Below are 24,776 nucleotides of genomic sequence, written 5' to 3'. Positions count from 1 at the left end.
ACCATTCTGGTGGCCCTTCTTAAAATTATCTCCCTTTATCAATGTCCTTTGGTACATGTGGAGCTTGATTTTGCATTAGGTTTCTAGATAAGGGTTACCTTCGAAAGATAATCAAAAAATGCATTACGTTAGTCCAATAAAAACAGATATCATCTTATTTTCTTTTTTATGTTTTATTTTATTTCTATTGATTACCTAGATAGGAAATGAAACAACCAGCTCAGAACGTGCACAACTGCCCAAGTATCTTACAAACGAGGAGCCTTTTGTAAAATACATCAAAGTACACAGGGAAATGCATGCATAATTTGCAGAACATACACTTTTTCAAAACATTCAGTCTAGTGCATTTGACAAGCTCTTCCTCTTATGAAACTTCCTGTAATGACATCACAAATAATCTCCTTAAAGGAGACTAGAATACTCCCAGATGTTCCTGTTATAAAACACTGATTTAGCATTAATAATTCAGCTGACACCTGGAAATACTGGCATAAACAACAGCTTTTTCAAAGATGACTCAGTTCCATTTTAGAAATGACTGCATCATGTGTTTTCTTGGTAAAACTTTCAGAATAACAGCAAGTTTGGGCTCACTGGTATGACCATCCTAGTCACACCCAAAACAACATGTAGATATCAATAATAAACAAAGTGTTTCATCTGATAGCTTGTTTTACACTATGTATCTGAACTAATTTTTCTCATGCTTCCATTGCTGAAACAAAATACTGTTCTATTAGCTAGCTGCAGAAAAAAACATTTATTTATTTTACATTTTGCATCTCCTTTTTAATCTTCAGAAGGATCTGGATTCAGAATGGGTTTAGGTATATTCATCTGGGGTGCTGGATTGACATTAGGGTTTGGTTAAAAAGCAGAAATAAGCTATGATTGGGATAACTGTGCCAACTCTCACAAGATATTCCACCTGTGAAGCATTGTTCTTTGGAATGAATATTAGCCAATTTTTGAAATGATGTTGGTATGAGTGGTATCTCTCGAAGTCCTTGCCCATTGGCAGTAGCAGTAAAGAGAATATTGACTCATGAAGAAGTTCTCTTATCCACAATGAATTCAGAGACAGTGTACACAGTCAGACATCATGTGCTGAATATCTATACTTTGAGGATGAGTTACCATTTATTTTGGCTATTTTGTCACACTGTTACTATTGGGATATTAATAATGACAGCTAATAACTATTTCCAGGAGAAAACCAGTTCTGTTTTTTTTTTTTTTTTTTTTTGGGGGGGGGGGGGGGGGGGAGAGAAGAAAGGAAAGCCCAGCAATTTCTTCCAGTTCCACTGGCTTCCACTTCACCCAAAACTTGGACTTATCACAAGTTTTCAATCACAGCTCCCCCAGGGACTTTTCAACCCTATTTTACATCCCCCTCAGGAAGGCTGGTCATTGCAGTGCCAGTGCTTGGTTAGGGCCATGCACAAAGGTCCCTTCTGGATCCCTGCAATCATATGCTGTAAATACGAGAGGCTAATTTTACAACAGGGTGCCTATGTGGAAATTTCAAAAAGGTACCTATTCTATAAAAGCAACAAAATTGCTTACATACATTTTAAAAAAAATAAAATAGGTTCCCAGAACAATCTGCAGTACCACAGAAGTGCATCTGTGCAAGGCTGTACCTGCTCCAAGACAAGTGCCACTATGTGCATGTACTTTATAAAGGATGCCCACAACTCTGCCTAGACAATGCTCCTGGAAATGCCTAAGCACAGACTGCACAAAAATATGCATGATCTTGTTAGAACCCATAGCTGCAAGTTTGTATTTACCTACTTAATCTACTATAATAAAACTCACCCTCAACATTCTGAAGACAACGTTCTGAAGTCACTCAGTCACTCACTGAAGGGTTCATGGATTCATGGTGGTGAAGCCAGAACACTGACCATGTCTCTCTGCCCCGCCCTCGCATGACGGACCAATCAGAAAAAACACCCTCAACATTCTGAAACACAAAGGCAACACTAGGCAACCCAGGCAACACTAGGCAACGTAAGACGGACCAATCAGAGGAAGCTACGTGACAATAAGGGAGGAGCATTCCCCAGCAGAATGGCTCATTTTCTGTGCAGCACAGAGAGCACAGAACCACCGCTGGAATGAGAGAAGAATATTCCTGCTGTGGGTATGTGCAAAAATAGACCAGGGGAGGGGGGGGGGGGGGTGTGGGGAAATTTTTAAATGCCTAATGACAGTACTGAAGAGTGCCAGAGGGCCTACAGCACAGACTATATTTGGGATCGCTTGACATGGAGTCAGAGGAGCCGGAAAACAACGTGCCCGTCACCATCTGGGACAAGCTGCGGCCCAGCTGGAAGGATTACCCGCGACCCAGCCAGCAGCAAACAGCGACCAAGGAAGGGGGAGCGAAGCGTGTTTCCCTACTCCTTCCCTGCCTAGGAATCGCTGGAGACTGGCTGCCAAACTAACGAAACAACCGCACACCGACGCACCACCTCCATCATTAGAGAGGCATCCACTCTTTCTTCAACAGAAATGCAAACTAATAATACAAAACAAACAAAGAATACATGGTTTCTCCGGCGGCTGCAGGTAACTCCCCACCCCCTTCCTCTTCCCCTTTTGCCGAAGCGGCCAAGGATGTGCCCAACCATCCCCAGCCTCAGGCAAGCTGTCTCCCACCTCGGGGATTCCCCGAGCACTCGGAAAAAGATGGCGCTGATTCCTGCAGCGCATAAATGTTCCAGCATTCCCCTGCAGCCGGCCTGAAATGGACCAAACATACCGGATCACCCCCCGACGGCCCGAGACCGTGCTCTTCTCCCTTCCGCCAACTTAAAACAACCATTCCCGTCCTCAGGCAAGCCGTCACCCACCTCCAGGATGCCCAGAACCCCAGCCCAATGGAAAAAGATGGCGCTGCTTCCAACAGCACATTTCTCTTCCAGCATTCCCCTACAGCAGCCCTGAAATGGCAAAAAAATACCGACAGACAAAGAACGTGCTCCTCAACCTTCCGCCCATCTAAAACAACACTGCTGCCTCAGCACAACACAAAAAAAAAAACATGGAAAAAAAACAACACTCAACAAAGGCTGACACCCCCTACAACCACATTTACATTTCACCAACAGAAAGACCCCCCTCCACAAACCTCGACAGACAAAACCACACACACACAATACAACAGAAACACACCCTCAAAGCCACACACCAATCCAACCCACTTTGCCAGCACAGCACATCCCCCAACCCCCAAGCAAAAAACAAAACAAAACAAAAAAAAGACACACATCAACAACCTGCACACACACCGCACCCTCACACACTCACACACACAAAATAACTCTGTGACACATATACACACACACAAAAAAAACGACATGCTAGCGCCCGTTTCATTGGTTTCAGAAACGGGCCTTTTTTACTAGTTTTATAATAAACATTTTCTGTCTGCAAAACATGCTTTATGGTATGTATGTATGTCATGTAGGGTGCTCCTACTTTTAGGCATTCTATAGAGCATAGTTTGGGTGGAATTGAGGTGGCAGTGCAATGTATACACTTATTTTATAAAATACACATGTACACATGTGTTTTATTTAGTACACATTTACATCATCTGAGCAGTTGTTATTTCGTGTATCTAGACCAGAGGTTCCCAAACCTGTCCTGGGTGAACCCCAGCCTGTCAGGTGTTCAGGATATCCACAATGAACATGCATGAGATCAATTTGCATACATTGTCTCCTTCGTATGCAACTCTATCTCATGCATATTCACTGTGGATATCCTGAAAATATGACTAGCTAGGGTTCCCCCAGGACATGTTTGGGAATCACTGATCTAGGCAGTGTTCTCCCCAGGATCTTCTGAATGGGTGAACCACCCGGCTAACTTAAACAGAAAATTTTGTAACACTGTGCAGTACTCTTCTATCCCTTTCCACCTGGCTGACCAAAGTTTCTGGGGGGAACAATGCATCAGCATTTGTGTGTTATTAGTTCTGGCTCTGGAAGCCTATATTATAAAGGCCCGACATGCCCATGTTGGGTTTATAAAATAGGTATGGACTTCTCACATAAGTGTCATGTTATAAAATCATGCCCATAATATCTCTTATATCTGTTACATTCTGGAGAGTTTAATGTTTTAAAGAATTAGTTAGATGTATAAGTAAATTGATGCTAGGTCCTGAACTGTTAATTTGCATGATTTTAATGCTTACCTGATGTACACAATCCAAAAACTGTAAGAAAATAGGTGTAAAACCACTGCTCTGACTGTTGAGAGTCAGATTGCTGCGCTGACTGAACTTATGACCAAATGAAAGCCATTCTTTTTCCACCAGCATCCGGAAGCCTTCAAGCGTCCGGTAGAATGGATCACCAAGTAGCTGCACTAGAGATACCACCTACAACAAAGAAACAAACAACTTTGTCTCCAATATAAAATATAGTTAATATCATATTTCTTTGATTCTAAGGCATACATTTTTACTCGTTTTAATGTGCATGGAAAGTAGGTGTGGCTTACATTCGATGGCATCTTAGAATTACGACAAAAACTACAAATCATGCAGCCCTGGGGTGCCTATATGGAAATCTATGGTATTTGGTACACTCCTTAACAGTTTAGTTTCAAAATACTGTACTTCTCATACCGGTATCATATTTTTCACTTTTGCAAAATGGGGATGCGTCTTAGAATCAATAATTTATTTTTCCACTTTGGAAAAAAAATGGGGGGGGGGGGGGGTGCATCTTGCTCACAATAAAAGAACAAGTCTCTTTAACCTGTGTACAAACTTTTGACTGGAGTATTATTATTGTTACATATGTTAAAACACATTTTAGAATGTTACAGCTAAACGCAAGCATTAAATTACAGGTTCATTAAACATTCAGTATTTTAAAAGTATCAGTCATAGAAGCCAGCTCTGTGGGTGCTTGAGCACCCCCAATATTGAACAAATTCCTTGATTGTGTCCAGGGAAAGGTAATTTTCATTGGGTTTAGCACCCCTAATAATTAAGAAAAGTTGGCTCCTATGGTATCAGTTATAATTATTGTTATAGAGGAAAAAAAAACTTGTGTGCGGTGTTTACTTGTGTGGTGATGTCCCAGCCTTCTTCTAAACAAACCAGGACTGAAGATCCACTCTCAAGTAGCTCTGAGAGGATTAGACTCAACTGCATTATCCTATGAAGCTGTAGAATGAGAAAACATTGATGTAGGTTAGGACCACAGTTAGAAGAATGAAGATGGCAGAGTTCAAAATATACAGGCAATTAGGTCAATACAGAAAGCGATTTATACATTTAGCAACAGCAATTAAGGGTGTAATATTCAGCCTGCAGTGGTAAGCGGCCTATAAGTTTCTCACATCCGTGGGCTGAAGTAACCCTGGAAAGCCAATCTGGGGCATGTGTGGCTTTTGGCATGGAATATCTATATGTCTGCAGTCACCCAGAAGTTAACAAGACAATGAGTGGAGTAGCCTAATGGTTAGTGCAGCAAGCTTTGATCCTGGCGATCTGGGTTCAATTCCCACTGCAGCTCCTTGTGATCTTGGGCAAATCACTTAACCATCCATTGCCCTAGATGCTTTAGATTGTGAGCCCACTAGGGAGAAAGTACCTGCATATAGTGTGTACAGTGCTGCGTATGTCTAATAGCGCTATAAGAAAGGATTAGTAGTAGTAGTAATAATGATGCCCAGTTAAATTGGCACATACAGTAAGGAAGCCCTTCCGCAGCTCCACCAAAACTCTGCCCTCAGACTGCCCCTAAATTGGTTAGGGAATGACTGGTTAGCGGTGATATTCAGGAGCATTATCTGGTTAAATGCCACTAACTCAGGGAGGTTTAACTGGGAAGGAGTGGAGAAGTAGCCTAATGGTTAGTGCAGCGGACTGAGATTCTGGGGACCAGGGTTCAATTCCCGCAGCTGCTTATGAGCCCTCTAAGGACAGAGAGAGTACCTGTATATAATATGTTCAGCGCTGTGCATGTCTAGCAGCACTATAGAAATGATTTGTAGTAGTAGGAGCCTCTCCTTCCCAGTTAGACCCTTTTGAAACATATGCAGACACTTTGTACTACTGCACTATTGCTTTGAGAGTAGTGGGATGTGAAAGTATGTTGTAAATCTACACAATTCTTCCACTGAACTGTATGCAATGTGCAACTGAAGTTGCCATGGCTTTGACTTGATGTACTTTCAATGGATCATTTTGTTGCAGTCCTTCTGGATTGGAGCAATGTGAAATGTATTTTGGTAGCCAGTTTAATACACTTTTTTTTTGTTATTGCAATTGCAAAGGCTGGAAATAAAATGGGAAGCACTGTGGATTGACTTAAATGTAAAGTCAATACCAATTTGGCAAGAATTTGGATAACTATTCTATTTTGGAAGAATGGTGGATATGGAGTTTAAGAACAAATGCTTTAGGTCACTTACTCTTCTGACTGAGGTTCCTGCTATCAAGAATATAACTTTTGAGCTCAGGTATTTGATGTCTGCTGATTCTACAGGTTCTGAGGGAGGTTTCATAAACTGAGGTTCCATGGAACTGATGGGTTCCTGACTGGAGGGTTTGCGCTACAAAAGCCTTTTATACAGTACCGAACTGTTCCTGTGTGACTAACCCACTGGAGCTCCCTATTACTCCCTGCCTCTTCTCACTTTGCCACTGCCAGCGACAGCATATAGTGGGCTGGCAGCAAATTTTGCAACCTTCAATATTAACACCCTGTGCAATCACACTGTTCACACAACCATTGGTATAGCATTGCTTTCATGCACCAAGCCACCAATGGGTGCAGTGACACCAGAGTTCCATGTAAATGAGAATGGTGTTAATCTGTTTCAGCACATCTTTACTGATGAGGTTTCAGGACCAAAAATTCAATTCAATTTTTTTCAAGGGTTCTAGGGGTCTCAGGGGGACAAGAAAAACTGGGAAAAAAATGGAGAGAGAATATTTCTTCGCTGCAGTTTTCAAGAAACACATCCAGGCAGGAGAATGAACAAAAACAAACAAAGAAAATCTGACACATGAGCTAGTGGCTATATGGGACATCCCTTACATGCTCAGAAAATCATACTGGGTTCTTCCAGCTCTGAGAGAACTGCTTTGTGTCAGCAATGTTGGATGATATCACCTACCTGTAAAGATGATTCATCCAAGAAAACATGGGAAAAACACAGAAGCACACTGAGGGAAAGGGAGGGATTGTAAAGCTGAGCTGGAGGAGATAGGAAGACGAAATAGTTATATGGAATTTAGAAACATAGAAACATGACAGCAGATAAAGGCCATATGGCCCATCCAGTCTACCCATCCTCTGTAACCCCCAACTCTTCCTTTTCCTAAGCGATCCCACATGCTTATTCCATGCCTTTTTAAATTCTGACACAGTACTCAATTCCACCGGGAGGCCATTCCATGCCTCCAACACCCTTTCTGTGAAATAATTCTTTCTTAGATTACTCCTAAGCCTACTCCCTCAACTTCATCGTATGCCCCCTCATTCCAGAACTCTCCTTCAGTTGAAAAAGGGTCACTTCCTGTACATAAATGCCCTTGAGATATTTAAACATCTCTATCAAGTCTTGTCTCTCCCTCCTCTCTTCCAGTGTATACATGTTGAGGTTCATAAGCCTGTCCCTATATTTTTTGTGTTCAAGACCGCATACTAATTTTGTAGCTGCCCTCTGGACTGACTCCATCCTGTTTATATCTTTTCGTAGGTGCGGTCTCCAGAACTGCACACAGTACTCTAAATGGAGCCTCACCAGAGACTTATACAATGGCACTATCACCTCCTTTTTCCTGCTGGTCATCCCTCTTTTTATGCACCCAAGTATCCTTCTGGCTTTGACCATTGCTTTTTCTACCTGTTTGGAAGTTTAATGGTCATCATACACAGTCACCCCCAAGTCCCGTTCTTCCTTCATACTCTGTATTTTATCTGCTTTTTCTTTGCTTGTAAGAACACCAGAGTGCCATGATAGCTATGCCCACTTCCATTAATCAATGTGGTATTCTATGTAAACCTAGTATTAACAAATGTACATCAGAACTAATGTTAACCTTGTAACTAACTACTGATATATGCACCAGCTGCCTATTCCCATGTTTAGATAAAGCGAAGATACTTACCTGTAGCAGGTATTCTCCGAGGACAGCAGGCTTCACATTCTCACAGGTGGGTAGATGATCCGTGTCGCCCGGGTTGGCATGATACCATGCAAAAAAAAATGTTTGCGAGAGCCTTCTGGAGCGCAAGCAATGCTCCAATGCGCATGTACGAAGTGCCTTCTCACACACAGCGCGACCGCGCCTCTTCAGTTAAATACAAAAGCGTAAAATCAAGCAAAAAATTAAAAGAACAACTCCAAGGGGAGGTGGGCGGGATTGTGAGAACGTGAAGCCTGCTGTCCTTAGAGAATACCTGCTACAGGTAAGTATCTTCGCTTTCTCCGAGGACAAGCAGGCTTACATTCTCATAAGGAGGGAATTCCTAGCATCCAGGCTCACCCAAAATAACAAACAGTGGTCAACTGGGCCTCGCAATGCCGAGGACTTCACATAGATTAACCTAAAACTATATACAAACTAGATGAGAGTGAAGCCTGGAATAGAATAAAATGTTGTGTCGGGTATCTGCTCAAGGCAGTAGTGAGATGTGAATGTGTGGACTGAAGACCACGTTGCAGCCTTGTAAATCTCCTCAATGGAGGGTTGACTTTAAGTGGGCCACTGACGAAGCCTTGGCCCTAACATTATGATCCGTGACATGACCCCCCAAAGCTACCCTAGCTTGGGCATAAGCGAAGGAAATGCAATCTGCTAGCCAACTGGAAATGGTGCATTTACCGATGGCGACTCCCCTTCTGTTGGGATCAAAAGAAACAAACAACTGGGCGGACTGTCTGAAGGGCTTCGTCCAAGGTGTGCACGTGGCTTTCACCAAGATGGGCACAAGGATGGGGAAAAAATGTTGGCAAGACAATCAACTGGTTCAGATGGAACTCTGACACTATCTTCGGCAGGAACTTAGGGTGCGTGTGGAGGACTACTCTGTTGGGATGAAATTTAGTATAAGGTGCCTCAACTACTAAGGCCTGAAGCTCACTGACCTAACGAGCTGAAGTAACAGCCACTAAGAAAAGGACCTTCCAGGTCAAGTAATTAAGATGGTAGAAATTCAGTGGCTCAAAAAGAGCTTTCATCAGCTGGGTGAGAATGACGTTGAGATCCCATGACACTGGTAGAGGTTTGACAGGAGTCTTTGACAAAAGCAAATCTCTGATGAAGCAAACAACTAAAGGCTGTCCAGAGAAATGCTTACCATCTTACACGTCGATGATAAGCACTAACTGCACCGAGGTGAACCCTTACGGAGTTGGTCTTAAGACCAGACTCTGGTAAGTGTAGAAGGTATTCAAGCAGGGTGTGTGTCAGGGGCGTAGCCACGGGTGGGCCTGGGTGGGCCCAGGCCCACCCAGTTTTGGTTCAGGCCCACCCAGCAGTGGAGGCAGCGGAGCGGAGGGAGCAGGCTGAGCTCCGATTCCGCATCTGCCTCCCCAGCCCGCCACTGCCCCGCCGCCGCCGCCGTACCTTTAAATATTACAGTTTTGCTGGAGTCGCGGGCAGCCGGCATTGAAGACATCGGCAGGTTTACGCCGGTTCCAGCAGCCTTCCCTTCCCTTGTTGCAAGTCGGATGATGGCTCCGCCCTCTTCTGACGTATTTCCTGTTTCTACGAGGGCGGAGCCATCATCCGACTTGCAACGAGGGAAGGGAAGGCTGCTGGAACCGGCGTAAGCCTGCCGATGTCTTCAATGCTGGCTGCCCGCGACTCCAGCAAAACTATAATATTTAAAGGTACGGGGGGGGGGCAGGAAGGAAACAGGGCAGACGGGAGAGGAGGGTTGCTGCACATGGTGGAAGAAGGGGAGAGGAGGGTTGCTGGAGGGAGGGAAGAGGAGGGTTGCTGGACATGGTGGAAGAAGGGGAGAGGAGGGTTGCTGGATAGAGGGAAGGGGAGAGGAGGGTTGCTGGACATGGTGGAAGAAGAGGAGAGGGCAGGGGAGAGGAGGGTTGCTGGATGGAGGGAAGGGGAGAGGAGGGTTGCTGGACATGGTGGAAGAAGGGGAGAGGAGAGGGCAGGGGAGAGGAGGGTTGCTGGACATGGTGGAAGAAGGGGAGAGGAGAGGGCAGGGGAGAGGAGGGTTGCTGGACATGGTGGAAGAAGGGGAGAGGAGGGTTGCTGGACATGGTGGAAGAAGGGGAGAGGAGAGGGCAGGGGAGAGGAGGGTTGCTGGACATGATGAAAGAAGGGGAGAGGAGAGTTGCTGCACATGGTGGAAGAAGGGGAGAGGAGGGTTGCTGGATGGAGGGAAGGGGAGAGGAGGGTTGCTGGACATGGTGGAAGAAGGGGAGAGGAGGGTTGCTGGATGGAGGGAAGGGGAGAGGAGGGTTGCTGGATGGAGGGAAGGGGAGAGGAGAGTTGCTGGACATGGTGGAAGAAGGGGAGAGGAGGGTTGCTGGATGGAGGGAAGGGGAGAGGAGGGTTGCTGGACATGGATGGAAGAGAGGGAAGGGAGAGAGAAGAAATGCTGAACATGGATGGAGGGGATGGAAGAATGAGGTAGGAGATGAGATGAGGGAAAAGGAAGAGAGGAGAAAAACTGCACATGGATGAAGAAAATAGGCAGAAGCTGGATCCACTAGACAGTCAAGTCTGCAGAGGACCCAGCTTTAACTTATGGATATAGAGCAAGAAATGAAGAAGAAAGGAGGAAAGTAAAGAAATAAATGGAAAGGAAGCCCTGGAAACGGAGTTAAGAGGACAGATAGCAGCAGAATCGGATACTGGGCCAGCATGATCAGAAAAACAGTCACCAGACAACAAAGGTAGAAAAAAAATCATTTTATTTTCATTATAGTGTTTGGAATATGTCCACTTTGAGAATCAGGTGCTCAACATTAAAAGTTTATATTTATTTACTTATTTATGGCATTTTATCCCACATTAAACATGAATTGAATTGGAACCTGGGATCATTTAATTTTTTTTTTCCTGGAGACAGTAATGCATTGCCCCCCCCCCCCCAGGCTCTCTCCCCGGCTATAGCCAGCTCTGCAATTTTGAGGGGAGGTGGACGGGGGGGGGGGGGGGGGGGGGGCGCAGAGGTGGACCGGGGAGAGAGCCTGTTGTTAAACATTTACCAGCACACCACTGTCTAGTGCCCACCCATCCAACCTGTTGGCCCACCCAAAAATTGACTTCTGGCTACGCCACTGGTATGTGTAGGACAAGTAAGGGGATCTAAGGCCTTGCTGTCATACCTGATGGCAAATCTCCTCTATTTAAAAGAATAATACCTTAGTGGAATCTTTCTTGGAAGCCAGCAAGACCTGGGAGACACCCTCTGAAAGACCCAAGGAAGCGAATTCTAGGCTCTCAACATCCAAGCCATGAGAGCCAGAGACTAGAGGTTGGGATGCAGAAGTGACCCTTTGTTCTGCGTGATGAGAATCAGAAAACACTCCAATCTCCACAGTTCTTCGGAGGACAATTCCAGAAGAAGAGAGAACCAAATCTGCCACGGCCAGTAGGGCACATAGTTCCATGGTCTTGCTTGAGTTTCAACACAGTTTTCCCCTCTAGAGGTATGGGAGGATACGCATATAGAAGACATCTGTCCCTCAATGAAGAAGGAAGGCATCCGAAGCTAGTCTGTAATGGGTCTGAAGCCTGGAACAGAACTGAGGGACCCTGTGATTGAGTTGAGTGGCAAAAAGATCCACTGAGGGGGTGCCCCACACTCAGAAGAAAGTGCGGGCTATGCCCATATTTACAGACAACTCGTGAGGTTGCATTATCCTGCTCAGTCCGTCAGCCAGGCCGTTGTTTATGTCTGCCAGATAAGTGGCTTGAAGAAACATGACGTGTTGGCGAGCCCAATGCCACATCTGAATGGCTTCCTGACACAGAGGGTGAGAACCGGTGTTCCCCTGCTTGTTGGTGTAATACAGGGGCCTGCTTGCTGCTCTAATTGGACTGGTCATAACATCTGGTTCTATCATAGAGCCTGGAGTTTTACCCCGATTGTTTCACTTACCTCTTGCGCTACAGCTTGCAAGTTGACCGATAGGAGTTTATTAACCCCTGATGCAGGCGGCTGTACGCCGAAACACGGCCCGTGTCGGGTAGTTGTGATATTAAAGGACTACATTTTTTCTCAATCCTGAAGGCCCAGTGTTTGCTTCTTCTTTTTTTGTTTGCCTTTTTAAGTTCCACCCATATCTGTGCCGATGGATTTCTCTGGTGGGTCTTTTCTAATTTATTCATTCTCATTCTCAGCAGCATCATCGCCTGCCCCCTCTCCTTTTTCTTCCTGGCTCCCCATTTGATCAATATTCCCCTCACCACTACCTTCATTGCATCCCACACTTCCCCTGTGTCGTTAATTTTCCAATATTCCTGCATAGTGACCTGGACCTCCTCCCTCACCTGCTCGTCCCCCAAGAGAGATTCAATTTCCAATTTGTGGTTCTCTTCCCGTGACCCCATCCCTGTAGATTAAGCCAGACTGGCGCATGGTCCGAAATGTGTACAGATTCTATTTCTGCCTCCGTTATCGTTTGCACCCAATTACGATGCACCCACAACCCATCTATCCTCGTATATGAGTTAGCTGCATGGGAGTAGAAAGTGTATCCCCATTGTATTCCATGTACCATCCTCCAACTGTCCACCAACTACATCTGTCTCAAGAATTTCTGCAGCGCCTTTCTACCCGAGCTCGATTGATATCCCCCTCCTCCCGAATGGTCCAGCCGTGCATCTGGAGCTACATTGAGATCTCCTCCCATTATCACCTGCCCCCTTATGAATCCTTGGATCTCCTCCCACAGTGTCCGAAAAAACTCTTCATGTCCCGTGTTAGGGGCGTAAATGTTAATCAGAGTTACCTCCTTTCCATGAATTCAACCTCTTAGAGCCACACATCTCCCTGTTGTATCCTTAACTTCGTGTTCAATACTCATCCCATTAGTCTGTCCTATCAATATGGCCACTCCTCCCACCTTCTTTCCCCCACAGCTTGGTGTGTCACTACCCCTTTATATCTTTTCCCCCTTAACAAATGTCCATCCCTGGGTCTTAAGTGAGTCTCCTGTAGCATCACCATTTCCCATATCAACCTATTTAGTTCTTTCATTACCCTTGCTCGTTTCCCTGGGCTGTTGAGCCCGTTAATGTTCCAGGAACCTATCTTCAGTCCTTCCCCCCTTCCCTTCCCTCCCTTTCCTCCCCTTGCTCCGGACACTCCTGTGCCCGGCATGTAGGAAGTACTTTCTGCTCCTGTCCCCCGGGCCCCCATATTGCCCAAACCTCTATCCCCTTCTCTTCCCCCACCCCTCCTCTTTTCTTTTTCTTTTTATATTTTTTATTGCCTGTTGAATACCTGTCCCTCCCCCCCCCCCACAGATCTTCCCCCACCGGGAATCAACTCACCACCAAACACCCAACCTAAACATAGTTCATGTCAGACTCTGCCAGTCCATCATCTCTCTCGTTCTTTTGGAGCATCAGGAGGCGCCTTTATCAGATTTCTTCCCTCTGTTGGACGCCGTCTGCCATGCCGAGTCAGCTCTTGGCTCCTCATTCCCAACTGGTTGTTTCTCCTGCTCTGGCAGACCCTTACATCCAAGCGTTCGCAGCGCCTCCCATGCTTCTGCAGGTGTCTTCACCTTTCGTGACTTTCCCTCCACTGTAAGCCAAACTGCAAATGGGAAGAGCCACCGGTATCTAATCCCATGAGTTCTCATGTAGCTAGTCACTTCTCCCATCGCCCTTCGCTGTTGCAAGGTAATTCCTGCCAAGTCCTGGTATATTCCAATTTTATAGTTTTTCCAGTGTATCACTTTCTGTTGCCTCGCCTTTGCCAAAATCCGTTCTTTAGTGGGAAAATCCAAAAAACAGGCTACAATGTCTCTCGGAGCCGATTCCCTTGGAGGGCCCGCACTTCGGTGTACCCGTTGCAAATTGATGGGTCGTTGCCCTGCTTCGCCCTCTGGGTTTAAGATATGTTGACACAGTTCCTGAATCACCGCCTCGCAATTGCTGAAAATTTCCAGCTCCGGGATTCCTTTGAACCGTAGATTGTTGCGGCGGGACCTATTTTCCAAGTCCTCCACCTGATCTTGTAGCTGCTGGACCTCTGTTGCTGTTTTCCGTGACTCTGCCTGTTTACTCCGAGCTTCGGCCTGTACTGTTTCCATCTTCTCCTCCATTTCTTCCACCCGAGTTCCCATATCTCTGATCTCCGTCCTGAGCTCTTTGAGTGCACACTGGATATCTTTTCGATAACCTTCCAGGTCGGACTTCAGCTCTTTGAACCATCCCACCACATCTGCTTTGGTGATTTCTTCGTTATTCTCACCCGTCTCCCTGTGGGAATCGTCCTCTGAATCCGAGGGAATCGTGACCATTCTTTCTCCTTCCAGAGTGGTTCCAGCCACTTCCTGCTTCGCCTTCCCCGCTTGGTCTGCTGCGAACCTGAATTTATCCAAGCTCTTTTTCGGTGGCATCCTGCGTGTCTCTTTTGGCCAAGCTTAACTAATTGACAAGTCTCTATGATCCAAGTGCCAATGCTTTTTTGCCTTCTCACCGTGCCTTGCGGCACAGTAACTTATATCCACCTCACCTCTAGTATCGCCTGGACAGTTGTCCCCTCTGATAATGAATGATGATTTAGTTCTAATTTTTATTACCTCTTCTTCAGCCCTGCTCTCCGGTCTTCTGGAGCTATTAATTGTTGATCAATTAATGGAAAGTCTTATTAAGTTTCTGCTCCATGAGCTAAGGCTCCACTGCCACTCCAACCGGGGGGGGGGGGGGGGTTCCCCTCCTTCGCCTTTATTATCAACCTTCAGCTTCCCACCAATACAGCTCTTTCCCCACTTCTCCTTCTCCTCCCTAGCTCCCAGTCTCAAACTGTTCCTCTTTTATTTGCAGGTTTCCCCTGCTGCCATCGGTTTTATCAGTCTCTTCAAATACTGGGGGGGGGGTGCACGGATGGCTTGCTCTCCTTCTCCACACCCATCACCGCTGTTCCTGCCTTTCCTCCTCACCTTCGTTCTGGGTGCGTCGGAAGCTCTCTCCTCTTGCTGTCAACCCCCGTCTCACTTCTCTCCCCCTTTTGGGTTTCTCGTTGCTGCAGCGGCCGCCATCTTGGATTGCGCCACGGACTCTTCCCCAGCTCTTCTCGCTCTTTCCAAGCGTTTTCAACGGCGTCGCTCTCCTCCCTCACTCCCACCAGCCTCCGCCAGCTATATCTCCATCGGTGGGGGGTCCCGCACTTGTGGACTTGGGGGCCTCATTCGGGGCTCCACGGAGCTCTTTACTCGGCAGCCATGTTGATTTTCGGAACCACCGGAAGTCCCTACTGGTATATCTTCTTATACTGTAGAAGATAAAAAACACAAGATGGAACCTGAATAGGTTTTTGGGTAGTGTACCTAATAACGATCTGGAATTCTCATAGATTTGGAAGAAAGGTCTATCAATGAACTCCAGTTTCCTTCCTCCATTCTTCCTGAGGCATTAGTGGAGGCTCTCCTGTTTCTTCACCTCAGTGGTCTTTGATGCTGTTACAATAGGGACTATCAAACCCACCTTGAGATTCTCAGACACCATCACTCCATGCACATGAACATCTCTCCTCCTATGTTATACAGCTCCTTTGAATTGCTGCACCCAAAATGTATCATTCTGCATTTCTTTGCATTAAAGCTTAACTGCCAAACTTTAGCCCATTCTTTTATTTTTTGTGGACCATTTGTCATGTTGTCTATTCCCTCTGGGAAGTCCACTCTGTTACAAATCTTTGTGTCATCTGCAAAATGACAAACTTTTCTTCCTAACCCTTAAGCAACATCACTAGTGTAGGCAGTACCTAGTTATATGTAAAAATAAAGGTAGTCCCCTGTACCCGAGTACCAAGCTGCAAACAATAGTGGCTGCCATATATGTAATGGTTTCTTGACACACTATTAGTGGGGTGGTTTGCCATTGCCCTCCTTAGTCAAAGTGGTGCATTTGGTAGGTCGCTTGCTTACTAGACTGGAATTTCTATCAGTCGGCCTCTAGCCAACTCAGCTATCCTACTACTACTACTATTTAGCATTTCTATAGCGCTACAAGGCATACGCAGCGCTGCACAAACATAGAAGAAAGACAGTCCCTGCTCAAAGAGCTTACAATCTAATAGACAAAAAATAAAGTAAGCAAATCAAATCAATTAATGTGAACGGGAAGGAAGAGAGGAGGGTAGGTGGAGGCGAGTGATTACAAGTGGTTACGAGTCAAAAGCAATGTTAAAGAGGTGGGCTTTCAGTCTAGATTTAAAGGTGGCCAAGGATGGGGCAAGACGTAGGGGCACAGGAAGTTTATTCCAGGCGTAGAGTGCAGCGAGACAGAAGGCGCGAAGTCTGGAGTTGGCAGTAGTGGAGAAGGGAACAGATAAGAAGGATTTATCCATGGAGCGGAGTGCACGGGAAGGGGTGTAGGGATGGACGAGTGTGGAGAGATACTGGGGAGCAGCAGAGTGAGTACATTTATAGGTTAGTAGAAGAAGTTTGAACAGGATGCGAAAACGGATAGGGAGCCAGTGAAGGGTCTTGAGGAGAGGGGTAGTATGAGTAAAGCGACCCTGGCGGAAGATGAGACGAGCAGCAGAGTTTTGAATGGACTGGAGAGGGGAGAGGTGACTAAGTGGGAGGCCAGCAAGAAGCAGATTGCAGTAGTCTAAACGAGAGGTGACAAGGGTGTGGATGAGGGTTTTGGTAGAGCGCTCGGAAAGAAAGGGGCGGATTTTACGGATGTTGTAAAGAAAGAAACGACAGGTCTTGGCAATCTGCTGGATATGAGCAGAGAAGGAGAGAGAAGAGTCAAAGATGACCCCAAGGTTTCGAGCTGAGGAGACAGGGAGAATGAGAGAGCCATCAACAGAAATAGAAAATGGGGGGAGCGGGGAGGTGGGTTTGGGGGGGAAAATGAGAAGCTCGGTTTTGGTCATGTTTAATTTCAGGTGGCGTTGAGACATCCAGACAGCAATGTCAGACAAGCACGCTGAAACTTTGGTTTGGATGCAAGGTGAGATATCAGGGGTAGAAAGGTAGATTTGGGAGTCATCAGCATAGAGATGGTAGGAAAAGCCATGGGATGAGATTAATGAACCAAGGGAAGAAGTGTAGATAGAAAAGAGGAGGGGACCAAGAACAGAACCCTGAGGTACGCCGATTAGTAAGAGAGAACCCCATAGCTAGGGGGTAAAGATGACTGGGAAACTTATATGTATAGCAGAAATAGTCAGCCTTTATGGGTCTGATATTCAATTGGTGGTGATCAGCGTTTTGTAGACTACCACTGAATTTAAACCTGGAAATTCAATGTCAGGTTATGTCTGGGTACCAGAATTGAATTTCCAGGATACCACAGCCAGCTAATGCATAACTGGTTAAGTTCGACATTCAGCACTTAACCAACTATGGGTTACTGCAAAAAGACAGAATGGATTTTTATGCTGTCCTATTTATGCTAACCTGGGTGGTTAAAAGCTGAATACCAGCACTTAACTGGCCAATTGCTGACGCCACCCCCAGAACACCCGGTTTTCAGTTCTGCACTAACCTGTTATTTTCAGTGACACTGTTCAGTTAAGTGCTGCTCAAAATTAGTGGTTAGCCCGGAATAGGCTATATAACCAGCCAGAAACAGTTTCTGGCTGGTTACATTGCTTTGAATATCGACCCCTATATGATCGTGACTGAATAGATGGGGATGGGCTGGAGTGTAAATTTTAAGGGGTTTCGACGTTAGCTTCAGAACGTTTAGTACAAGCAGAGTGCTGGGCAGACTTCTACGGTCTGTGCCCTGAGAAAGGCAAGGACAAGTCAAACTCGGGTATACATATCAAGTATCACATACCATGTAAAATGAGTTTATCTTGTTGGGCAGACTGGATGGACCGTACAGGTCTTTATCTGCCGTCATTTACTATGTATAGACTATGCGATTACTTTAGACTTGTGAAAGCAACCCTAAAGTAAATCACATAATTGTATGCACAACTGCTATTAAGGGCAATCTATAACCTAGGCTCTCACACTAAGGTGTGGGTTATGTGTGTAAATATTTAGCATACTAAGGGCACCTAAGCAAATACTTGCTTAACTTACATACCCCCGGCTCCTTTTCTATGCCTGGAGGGATCACAGTCTGAGTCTGTACCTAAGGCTATATGAGTGGGATTTGAACTGAGGTCTCCTGGTTTCCAGCCCATTGCTCTAACCATTAGGCTACTTGTTCCTTGACTATGGGTCAAGTGTACCATGAGGTTTTTATCATTTTGTATCTACGGGAAATATGCTAGTACACAGGGCCCTAAGTGATTTATGTACCAGGTTTCAAAATATACCTTATATGTCAGGGACTCTTGCCAAGGCCTCTAAAATACTGTAGGGACTTTTAATGTTATTAAAGTTTCATTACAGTTTAAAAAAGCCAGTACATTTGAAGTCAATAGTAGCCTAAATGAACATAATATATGATGGAACACCAACAAGCTACTAGCACAACTTAAAAGGATCAGTTATGGGAATTACCTGAAGAAACCACTCTGACTCTCCAAGCGCTTTAAGGAATGTTACTTCAGAATCTGTGGGAATGGAGCTTGGGACGCAAGCTCTCATCAGTTTTTTAAAGCTGGTTTTCACCTGTCGGACATCACTGAACTCAAGAGGAACAAATTCACAATTTAATGTGAAGTCAAGTTTGAAACCCTGAGAAAGAAGAAAGTAACAGGTGTTAGCCAGACTGATACAGACAGCTCATCGAAATCAGCATTTTCTCATCACTACCTGACATTTCCCAGGAGTCTTATTTAGTTAGGTAAAAGAAATGTTTTTCTTTGAGAATTAGGTGCCTACATCAGCCATGTCTTTCCTCCAGCAGTTAACAAATGCAACGCTCCCTTCTTGTCATGTTCCTGTAATTGTGCTGGGAGAACATAAAATATGTGATACAGTCTAGTGATATCCAGATTCCGAGGGGGACTTTGGTTTGTGACAGACACAAATGTAGGATTCTGTAATGCAGTGGTTCTCAACCCAGTCCTCACGGCACACCAAGTCAGTCAGGTTTTCAGGATATCCATAATGAATATGCATGAGATATATTTGCATGCACGGCCTCCTTGGTATGCAAAACTCTCTCATGCATATTCATTGTGGGTATCCTGAAAACTCGACTGACTGGGTTGAGAAGCACTGCTATAATAATTAGTGAAAATTGATCATGCAAAGCTTGCATTTTTTGCAGCCTGCTCTTGCCCTGCCCCTCGTAATTTTTAATTTGAAGTCATTAGTTATAGCATCTTTTGAAGCGGTGTACAAATATGCTTAAATAACTGAAACACACAAAACATCATCAAAAATAATTAGACAACTATTGACAGAAATGGGAATGTGAATTGTACAACAATAATTTACCAATAAATAAACTGGTGCCAGAACATAAAAGGAAAAATAAAACCAAGTATAAATGAATTAAAAAGAAAGAAAACACACTATTCATGTATTGGGCTGTTCAGATGTATTTCATGTAAGGACCAAAAGTCCAGAAACAACAAAGTTATATGTTCACTGGCAAGTGTTTTAATATTGGTCTAGGTGGTTTTTTTTTAATCTTTTTTTTTAATTGCATTTCAAATAAATGTTATAAAGAAGACCTTTGATAAGAAACAGCACAAAAACTCCACCATATTTTAAGGAAAACATAAATCAACACATACAGTATATAGATAAAAACTTCCACTTCAGTGCTACAATAGTCCACAAATAAGGGGGAAACCAAGTGAGGTAAGTCTAAGAGAAGATAGACACCTTAATCACTAGAAAAACAAGAGGAGTGTGGAACTTGTGCTAACAAAATCCTTACAGCTCAAATCATGATGTCATATACCTAAAGATTCAAGATGACACAGCTCCTTTCCCCTCAAGAACAATTGTACTGGGAGGGTTCAAAAAAGACATATTTAACATTATTCAAGGAAATCATACATTTGCAAGGAAACCTTAGCTGAAACGCAGCACCTAAATCAGTACCTTCTGACGGAAAGCCAGAAAATTCCTTTGTCTCTTGAGTCCAATTAGAAACATAAGAAAAAATAAGAACTCCATAAAGCTACAGTTTCTCGTTCTGCAGAAAAGGCACAAAAGTGCTTCTTTGTCCTGTAGAAATATGAAAGACACCAAAAGCATAGCACGAGATATTATCTCTTCTGCAGGGTTTAAAAAAATAATTTCTTTTTATCTTAGTTCTTCCGCCATAGTCACACATTTTCACTGGTGCCTGAGGCTACAGAGGTCTCCTTTGACACTTTGTTTCTTCAGCCTATTCCTTGGGCCACTTTATAGTCTCCAGGCCACAGTTTCTTCTTTCCTGTTCCAAACTTTGTATATGGCTACCGCATTTTGGGTCATGGGGTTGGCCAAAAAGTGTTTTTTTTTTAAAGAGGTTTGTACAATAGCAAGTGGTAAAAATGAGAGTGCTTCTGCAACACTAAAGCACACTCTGTATCTGAAGAACAGCAGAAAACTAGAGGTCTTCCAAATAATAAAAGACAGACCCTCAGTGTCAGCAATCCAGGAGGTATGGCTGAGGAATGATGGCTTCATAACAGCTGCTCTTATCAAACCAGTGAAGACAAATGTAAACAATGGTATCATTAATATAACAACTCTATCCCTAGCAATAAGGTCATGTAAGCTTTGCTAAAGACAGAATGTCAATGTTGGAGAACACATATCTTAAAGAAAGCCTTGCTACACTCCAAAATGAAACAGGTCAAAATCCAATGGCATGAACTATGCTCCAAGAATACTAACTGGCTTCTCCTGTGATAGCAGGAAAATTGAGTTATACTACAGTTAGGTGCCAAAAAATCCAGATCATGTTCCACATGCACCAGAAGGACCCTTGGTCAACAGTGTCATATAACCTTGATAAATCCAGATGAGTAAAACCAGAAACACCACCAAAGTCGATCTGACATTGCACAGTGAACCGCTACAAGCCCAGTTCTGGCATAAGGATAAATTCTAATGTGTGACAAACTTCTCAAGTGAAACATGCCTGCTGGGATTTATGCCTAAGTGGAGAGAAACGAGCTTGCAGTTGGCTACAAACTTTCCTAAAAATGAGAATGGATAGATGCTTTAAAAAAGATCTTATGTAAGTTAAAGTTTCTGCAGTGTTATATTTAAATAAATCTGTCCCTGTAACTATAAGCCTAACATACTGTGCTGCTTGCTGGAATAACAGATCAATGTCAATTTCTTTTGCAAGATTGTCTATAATGCTTCCTTTAGAATCCCTTCTGCTTCCCCTTCATTCCTATGTTGGTCTGCTGGAATATAGCAGCAGGATCTTCATGTTGCAGGTCTCTATTCTGCATATAGGCAGTCCTAGGTTCTTGTAGTGCAGGTAAGGGCTGTTTGAAAAGTTGGGCTGATTGTGGGGTAAGTTTGTCTGTCAAAGGATTCCACCTGAATTTCAAAGACAATGTGGGCTGCAATCTTGGCCCAAAGTGTAACCACAGCCACGTTCTTCTCCAGATCTCCCGTGATTGTGAGACCCGTTGGAGGGAATTGATTGAAGCTTTAGACTTAAAAGAGTAGAGCCATCCCATGATCATATTCCTGTAAGAAAGAAGCTTTGGTGGAAGCAACACTCATACAGTGTCAAGATGTCCTGTAACCACTGCAAGGATCAAAAAGGGAAGGGGATGGGATTTGATATACAGACTTTCTATGGTTAGAATCAAAGAGATTTACACAGTATATACAGGTACTTATTTTGTACCTGGGGCAGTGGAGGATTAAGTGACTTTCCCAGGGTCACAAGAGGCTGCAGTGGGAACTGAACCCAGTTACCCTTGAGGCACATTTTCAAAGCACTTAGCCTTCCAAAATTCCATAGGTTTCTATAGAACTTTGGAAGGCTAAGTGCTTTGAAAATATGTCTCCTTGTTACCAGCCCACTGCACTAAACATTAGGCTATAGACTGTAAGGGAGTCATTCTTAAGTGTATTTCCAAGCTAAACAGCTTAATTAAGGAAAAGATAGATCAGTGGGACTAAGGTATGAAAGGGAATGGAATTTGATATACCGCCTTTCTGTGTTTTTTTTGCAAATACATTCAGAGCGGTTTACATATTATATAGGTACTTATTTGTACCTGAGGCAATGGAGGGTTAAGTGACTTGACCAGAGTTGTAAGCAGCTGCAGTGGGAACTGAACCCAGTTCCCCAGTATCAAAGTCTGCTGCACTAACCACTAGGCTACTTCTCCACTCTAAACTATACCAAAGACACCAAATCAAACAGCCATTCCAGGAGAAAAAGTGAGATCCCTAAAGGATAGTGTGGAAGGTGCATGGAAATAGACCAAAAATATTTATGAGTTTATTATTGCAACTGTAGTGTATAAGTCCAGAAGCATAATGAAATGGGTTACATAAGAACAAAAGAGTAGCCATACTGGGTCAGACCAATGGTCCATCTAGCCCAGTATCCTGTTTTCCAAACAGTGGCCAAGCCAGGTCACAAGTACCTGGCAGAAACCCAAATCGTGGCAACACTCCATACTACAAATTACAGGGCAAGCAGTTGCTTTCCACCATGTCTGTCTCAATAGCAGACAATGGACTGTTCCTCTAGGAATTTGTCCAAACCTTTTATAAATCCAGATACGCTAACCGCTGTTACCACCTCCTCCGGCAAAGAGTTCCATAGCTTAACTATTCGTTGAATGAAAAATATTTCCTCCTATTAGTTTTAAAAGTATTTCTATATAACTTCCGAGTGTCCCCTAGTCTTTGAATTTTTGGAACAAGTAAAAAATTGATTTACTTCTACTCGTTCTATATCACTCAGGATTTTGCAGACCTCAATCATATCTCCCCTCAACTGTCTCTTTTCCCAGCTGAAGAGCCCTAACCTCTTTAGCCTTTCCTCAAACTAGACGTCTGCCCAAACAACCTCATGAAATCAGCTCCTCAACAATTCATAGTAGACCTAACGAACCACCTGAATTTCATGCTACAAAACGGACTTTTCCCAAAGGAAAAAGGAAAAATTTTACTCACCCCTATACCCAAAGACACAAAGAAAAACGCAAACGAAATAACTAACTACAGACCAGTTGCATCTATACCACTAATAACCAAAATAACAGAAGGAATGGTAACCAAACAACTCACAAACTATCTCGACAAGTTCTCAATACTGCATGACGCCCAATCAGGATTCCGGTCTAATCACAGCACAGAAACAGTATTAACTACCCTAATGACCAAATTTAAGCAAATGATCGCAACCGGCACCAATATACTCCTCTTACAATTCGACATGTCAAGTGCCTTTGATACGGTTGACCACGGAATCCTATTACATATACTTGAATATTTTGGCATAGGAGGCAATGTCCTAAACTGGTTCAAGGGGTTCCTAACCTTACGCTCATATCAAGTCACATCAAATTCAACTACGTCAGCCACATGGACACCTGAGTGCGGAGTACCGCAGGGATCCCCCCTCTCGCCAACTATTTTCAACCTACTGATGACTCCCTTGGCAAAACTTCTATCAATTCATAACCTTAACCCTTACATATATGCCGATGATGTAACGATTTATATTCCTTTTAAACAAGACATTAATGAAATCTCCAACGAAATCAACCAAAGTCTACACATCATGAACACCTGGGGAGATGCATTCCGACTGAAACTGAACGCAGAAAAAACTCAATGCCTCATACTTACCTCCCAATACAACACGAAGAAATTTACCGCTATCAACACACCAAACTAAATCTGCCAATATCAGAAAATTTAAAAATCCTTGGAGTCACTATCGACCGCCACCTAACACTTGAGACTCACGCGAACAGCATAACAAAAAAGATGTTCTACTCCATGTGGAAACTGAAAAGAATAAAATCATTCTTTCCAAGATCTGTCTTCCGCAACCTAGTGCAATCACTCGTACTCAGTCATCTGGACTACTGCAACTCACTATACGCAGGCTGCAAAGAACAAATATTGAGAAAACTTCAAACAGCTCAGAATACAGCAACCAGACTCATCTTCAGAAAACCAAAATACGAAAGTGCAACACCCTTACGTGAGAAACTATACTGGCTCCCACTCAAGGAACGTATCACCTTTAAAGTATGCACGTTAGTTCACAAAATCATTCACGGTGAAGCCCCTGCATACATGTCAGACTTAATAGACCTGCCACCCAGAAATGCCAAAAGATCATCCCGAACTTTCCTCAATCTCCACTTCCCTAAGTAGAAAGGCATAAAGTACAAAGTACTACATGCATCAACCTTCTCCTATATAAGCATGCAATTCTGGAATACACTACCACGCAACCTGAAAACGATCTACGAATTAACCGACTTCCGCAAACGATTGAAGACTTATCTCTTTGAAAAAACTTACTGCAAGGACCAAAACACATGAACTCCATACACACTAATAGAAATGCATCAACACACTCTCTTCTGAATTCTCTTCCCCTGTATTCTCTCCACACCTAAAATCTACCCACAGATAAAGTTGTCATACCCTAATGCCCTCTTGCTATTATTCGATCATCCTATCATTTCTCCAATGTCACATTCCATAATTTC

General features: G+C 44.0%; 1 protein-coding gene across 3 annotated transcripts in view; it reads right to left on the bottom strand.

The window, feature by feature from the left end:
- Positions 1–24,776, bottom strand: part of SBF2 (SET binding factor 2) — a 919,918-nt gene that overhangs the window by 44,636 nt on the left and 850,506 nt on the right. For all 3 annotated transcript variants that reach the window (XM_030200990.1, XM_030200991.1, XM_030200992.1), the window contains 3 exons: positions 18,676–18,852; positions 5,096–5,197; positions 4,217–4,402 (listed from right to left, as the gene is read on the bottom strand). In XM_030200990.1, the coding sequence (XP_030056850.1) occupies positions 4,217–4,402; positions 5,096–5,197; positions 18,676–18,852 (465 nt within the window). The remainder of the gene's footprint in view (positions 1–4,216; positions 4,403–5,095; positions 5,198–18,675; positions 18,853–24,776) is intronic.

Source organism: Microcaecilia unicolor, chromosome 4 (assembly GCF_901765095.1).
Source record: "Microcaecilia unicolor chromosome 4, aMicUni1.1, whole genome shotgun sequence".
NCBI lineage: Eukaryota > Metazoa > Chordata > Amphibia > Gymnophiona > Siphonopidae > Microcaecilia > Microcaecilia unicolor.
This window is presented reverse-complemented; position numbering and strand designations above follow the sequence as displayed.